This window comes from Phalaenopsis equestris, unplaced genomic scaffold, assembly GCF_001263595.1.
Source record: "Phalaenopsis equestris unplaced genomic scaffold, ASM126359v1 Scaffold000081, whole genome shotgun sequence".
Taxonomy (NCBI): Eukaryota; Viridiplantae; Streptophyta; class Magnoliopsida; order Asparagales; family Orchidaceae; genus Phalaenopsis; species Phalaenopsis equestris.
Genome location: NW_018164523.1, coordinates 166,992 through 173,338, shown reverse-complemented (window position 1 = coordinate 173,338; position 6,347 = coordinate 166,992). Strand labels below are relative to the sequence as shown.

At 31.8% G+C, this 6,347-nt stretch overlaps 1 protein-coding gene across 1 annotated transcript in view; it reads right to left on the bottom strand.

The window, feature by feature from the left end:
- Window positions 1–2,492: 2,492 nt before the first annotated feature.
- The window catches only part of LOC110019823 (probable N6-adenosine-methyltransferase MT-A70-like), a 41,115-nt gene continuing 37,260 nt past the window's right edge, over window positions 2,493–6,347 (bottom strand). Inside the window, exon 7 of the mRNA XM_020717664.1 lies at window positions 2,493–3,072. Coding sequence (XP_020573323.1) covers window positions 2,793–3,072 — 280 coding nt within the window. The 3' untranslated portion in view covers window positions 2,493–2,792. The remainder of the gene's footprint in view (window positions 3,073–6,347) is intronic.

Here is a 6,347-nt window from a genome sequence, read left to right as displayed (position 1 = left end):
ACATACATAGATACATATATAGTAACTTAGGTGTTAGACATATAAATAAATAAAAATTATGAGATAATGCATATAAATATTTATGCAAATCTCTCCCTTCTCTCTCTATGTCTGTTACGGAGCTTCGGATACATACAACTCTGTATATGAATGCACACACACACACATACATAGATACATGTGTGTGTGTGTGTTGTGAGAGTGTAAATTATTTTAATAAAAAAATTTTATGAAATTAAAACACAAGGTATATAACTTCAAATTTCGAGGGGAGTAAATGAAGCTAAAAGTGTTTGAGCTCAAGGAGGAGAAGGATTGGCCCACACAAAATTTTGTAAGAAAAAATTTAGGTTTATATAATAATTTAAATAATGAATTTTTAAAAAAAATATAAATTTAATAGGTAATTAAAATGATAACTAATTTAAATTTTGTAATATGTATCATTTTTAGGCTTCCAATTTTAGAAAAGTCGACATCAAAGCAAATCAAATTATAAATTAATCAAGATTGAGGTAAGCATTCATACATTTAATCTATGATAATATTTTAGTTTTTCCCTACTATTTTGCATTAGTAGATAATTGGGCAAGTTTTATTTGATTTATACGTTCTTTTCATTGTTGGTCATATTGTCTTTACATTTGTAACAACAACTATCATGCATTGGTATGTGTTATATATAATATATTGAATTAAATGCAACGAGCACATGAATGAAATGATTATATTAAATTCTTGTTTGCTCATGACTAACTTGATGGAGTCACCCCTTTATTGTACTTGCAGGAAAATGCTAAGGTGTTTATGCACGTAAATGAAAAATAATATTAATATTAAAGTTCCATAAGGTGTATAATTTTTAAACGGTGCTCATATAACGATTGTACAAATATAGAATAATATAGACATGCTATTGATATTACATGACTCAGTGAATAACATCAAATATAAGGGCAAATTATAGTTCACGACAAGCAGCTTCCTACTGAGAGCAACCACATACACCTCTAATACATGAAAAATTATTTGTAAATGACATAAATATACAAATTTATATACAACATGAAAGAACTATTATGGATTTATATGAAATGATTGAGATGGCTTCCCACAAGCTTGTCTGGTTGGTTGTTTTTGAGCTTTTTCAACATGAAAATAACCCGTTGATGATGAACGGTTGCAATGCTCTTGCAACTGAATTTTATCTTCTAGTCAATATTGAAACAGATCTATATCACTTGAAACAAGTTCTGACAAGCTGACAGGGCAACTAAGCTTCAAGGATTTATACTAAACTAAAAAATAACACAAAAGACAATTTTTTAAAACTGAATTTAAATGTCTTCTAGTTTAAAATATACTCCTTTTTATTCTGGCATTAATTCTATGAAAACGCCACCATATAATTATTTTTATTTCAACTTCGGTGCAAAGTAAAATATTTGAACATTCATATCATGTCAAAATCAAAAATATCACCATTTTAACTTTTAAAAAATGAAATTAATTTTTTCACGCAGATACGTAAAAACTTATGTTTATGTGTTGTTTTTTTATTAGAAAAGTTAAGCCCAGAGGACAATATGTACGATTCAAGCCCACGACCTCAAGGTGAGAAAGTAAACTCCCAACCATTGTGTCACAAAAAGGCGCACGAAATTTTGGTGTTATATATATAAATATATAAGAATTGATGTTATGTATGTAAATCGTCCACGAATGTATTGTTTAAGGTCTTATTTTGGTGCAGTTCTTATTTTAGGAAAATTTAAGGGTCACACCCCCACTTTATTCAAAATGAAAATAAATATTGATCCAACCAAAAGAAACAATGTAGAAAAATAATGTTCTTAATCCATATAAAAGATGGGAAATATATAAAAAAACTAAAAGAACAGTTTTCTCTGGCCAGAATGTACGCAGATATCAAAGCTAATCATCAAAACCTTGAGCTGCTTTCAAATTAAAAGAAGACTAACAGAAAAAATCAGATTATATTTGGAATCAGAAACTTGATTGCAGATTCTCTGTATTTTCAACATTTATCTCCCTTAATAAAAGAGTTTAATTATATATTTAACTATCTGAGAGCTATCTGGGAGAGTTTAGTAAAATAAAGGGGGAGAATATTTTAGCTTAGTTTTGATCATGATGTGCTCAAAAGTGACATGATATATTTTACTACATTTAAACGAGAAGAAATAATGTGATTTGGATATGCAACTAATTTTAATATTAATAAATATGTTGTTATAGACATAAATCATACAATATTAATACATCATATTCTATTAAACAGAATAAGTATCACAAAAAATCAGCACTTGTAGTTAAGCTCAGTTGGAAAACTCACAAATTAGCACACAAATCATTTGTTTAACATGACTAGATAAAAAAAGAAATTTAATGTTTCAATTCAATAAAAATCTTATCAATCTGAAATAAATTACAGAGATTAAAGATAATAAATCATATCTCGAGCTATAGTAAGAAAAAATCATGAAAAAGCATACCCCGAGTTGTTAAAAAATCGCAGCAGCAAACAGATTTCTGCTTCTTCATTCAGCACAAAAACGTTTTACATTATAACTTCCATAGAGTTGAGCTCGGTTGCTTAATAAACTAGTTTCAAAGACTAATAAACATCGTATTTATACAGATATTCTACTTATCTCGCTCCCACGGTTAATGATAACTTCGCCTGCTTTTTGAAACCTTCCACGCTTCGAAACAGAGATGGAACTCCGGTGAAAATCAAAACTGGAGCTGTAAATTTCAGCCAGAATAGCTTAAGCAGCCGTTTCGGTTTCGATTGCAGCTGACTTTACTTCCAGTGCATAAGCTTGAGATGTTGAAATTTCCATAAATCTGTTCGTAGGCTGCTTCGAGTCAACTGCAAAAAAGGGACTTCTCCCGTGCACGGCGCTGGATTCGGGATCCACGGAATGAGCCCTTCTTGGTGGAGATGGTGGCTGAACCTCCACCTCTGGATAAGCTGCCTTGAATCTTGCCCTCAGACCTTCATCTACTAGCCTTACTCCATTTAATTGGTTTCCCAATGAGAGCCACCTGCTCAGGATCATTCATTCCACTATTCAGTTATTTTGAGAAGATATGTAAATATTTATACAATTATTGAGAAATAATTTATGCATCTGAATTAAGATTATATGGTCATAAAAGTTCTTGAAATACATGCCACATATTTTAATGATATTAGAGAGAATATTTATGAGGTCTTAACCCCAGCAGTCTCTCATTCCCACTCAACTTGTCTCCAATCTTAATATTTGCTGCTACTGACCCAAAACAAACCTATTTTCTCCTATTTTCTTACCACTCTTTGAAGCCATATATTAAATTACGGCCTATCACCAATCAACGTCATCAAAATTGTTGCATATTTTGTTTTTATTTTTGTGGAGTCCTAATTATTGGAAATTCTCATCGGTTAGTACTTACGTTGGTTCTCAATATCAGCCAGCTTGATGTTTTCTCCCTAGAATTACTTATTTGTTGATTGCTTGCAACATCCTCTAACACTGAATAAAAAGATGTAGAATAAAGTTGTTTCGAGTGTTTTTAAGTACAACTTTATTTCTTTTTTTTAAAATGAGAAATAAAATCATGTGAAAAAACTCTAAACAAATGAGTATTAAAAAAAAGAAAAACCTTCATTTAAATACATAGCACACGATTCATATGTATTTAAATATATCACATCTAAAATTTCATATTTACATACATAACACTAAAAAACTTTAATATCACATCAAAAATAACAATATCACTTTTAAGCAACGATTTGTTGTGCATGTAAATATGGAAGTTTAGAGATGAGAAGAAAATACATAAAAATTGTATGCTAGGTATGTAAATTTTCCGAAATAAAAATAATCCAAAACAAGGCTTATCAAACTTATGATTAAATAGAGTTGTCATTATGATCATTAAGGTTTCACTAGTATTTAGTAATGACTATTGGGCATTTAATAATCAATTAATTAATCATAGCAATTTTTAACTAACTATATATCATGGTCAATCAGGAATTAATTAGTATTTTAATTAAAATCACAATAATTAGAACTAGATATTTATTACTTCTGGCTTAATTAAAATATTAATGAAATTTTAGCTTAACAAATGAAATATATAAAATAATTAACTAAAAAACTGATTCATACTGAATTACTACTCAAACCATGATTATGATGTTAACTTAAATAAGGTTAACAATGATTTAATTTTAGATGGATTAATTATGTATTAAATATGATTATTTGTGTTAACTTTATAATATTAATAATATTTTATAGTTTTGATAGTCAAAATTGGTTTTTCTTTTCTGCAAACGGAAAAATTTTAAACCATCAAAAATATATTTTTTCTTGAGAATAAAAGCAAAAATAAAACAAATCCAAACATCGCTTAAGTACACGTTTAGTGTGCAATTCAAAAAGAACTTGATCGTTTTGGCCCCAAAATTTCACCAAGATGATTCAATTCAATTTAGGAATAAAAAGCTACTTGCTTATGCAAAAGCAATTTCCCGGAATAATATGATGAATGCGCTAAGGAATAACATAATAACAAAGCATCATACAAATACATAAAAATTTATGTAGTTCCAGCAGAATCTATACAGGGGAGAAAAGAACCACCATCAAGAAGCCAATCAGATGTATAAATAAGTAAGGAATAAAAAAATGCTCTATCCCAAACCGAAGTCAAATCAAAGAGAAGTCCCAAATCTTCTGTGCAAAACAAATAGAAAATTTTTCTAGAACTTAGTAAAAAAGGAAAGAATCACACAGAGAAAATAAGCATAAAGTTCTGGGTCATACTATAAGATGTTTTCCTAAATGATCCCCGAATAACGCATCATACAAGTTCCTCTATTTTCTTGAATCTTGATAGTAGCCAACTACAGCCCTCAAGCACACTCCTCTTTTCCTTAATAATAATAAGACTTCAAGGTAAAATTGAAAGCAAAAGCTAGTTCAAATTTTAACTTGGAGGTAGTTCAAGATAAAAGAAAAAAAACCTTGAACATGTACATTCAATAATATAATTCAAATAAATTTGTATTAGTCTCAAAAACAATTTCACCATTTCTTTTTTCCCTTATCATAAAGAGTTATATTATTGAGGTGTCCAAATAATTCTCCCCTTTGATTCTATCATCTGGCACTATGTGACATGAGGGCTACAGAGATAGGGCCACAATAGATATAGGTCCTCAAAGGGAGGGGGGTTGTCGCTCCTCCCTTTCCCTTCTCTCCCCTTCCCCTCTTTCCTTCTTAGCAGCTTCCTAATATGAGTTTTTTCCAAATCAAATTTTCTGAATATTTTTGTTCCTCTTTCCTAAATCTGAATTTCCATTATAATCTCTTTCCTAAACTGAATTTCCAAATTAGAATTTTTTAATATTTTATTCCTCTTTCCTACATGTAAAATCCTGATTTGATTCTTCTTTCTTACTTTAAATATTGTATAATATAAAGTCTTAGCCTCATTATAAATAGAGGATGATGTGCTTAGAGTTAAAGAACTTGTTTTTTATATCTAAAATCAGATTTTTAGCCTTGGTACTTTCCCCTTCAAGAGTTGTATCCAATGTCAAGGTAGTGCTCTGGTTGTCCCTCATTCGAGACGGCGTTCATCTCCAAGGGTCCGGGTGGTGCTCCGACTGTAGCTTAACCCCGACGAGATATTTATCTATTCTTCCACCATTCCTACTGTTGTCCATCCGCTTCCCAGCCCTACAACAGGCCATCACATCTCTTCCCCAACAACCGTCGGTTGTTGTCCTCCCTCCAACCTGCTTCCAGCCATCTCCCAGCAAGGCCGCAACTCCCCATACTCCATCCCAACACTCATCCGCCCTTCCTGAACAACCCAATATTGTAGCCCACTTGCCCTGAATTTCTCCCAATACTCAACCAACCCACTTCCAGCAGTCTACCATGTGTTGTCAACGCTTCCCTGCTAGTTGTCCACCCTCCAAAAGTACTGATGAGCCAACCCCGCTGCAGCCCCACGTTCCCAGCTTGCTAGCCCACCTTCCAACCTATCTCTTAGCCGCCCAACAAACGTTCCCGCCACCTTAAGTTGCTACCTCTTCCAACCCCTCTCCCGCACCACACTTGTTCTCCCCAAGCCTTCGAATCCACTTGGCCAGCCTCCACTACACTTGGGATACACTTTCGAGGTGTTGTCTTGCGTCTTTATATTTGTTTGTCTTTTAGTTCATGTTTTGAAGAGTCATTGAAACTCATTTCAAATTTAATAATAATATTTGTGTTTCTGTTATAGTTTGGAATTTCTCCTTCAGTATCATT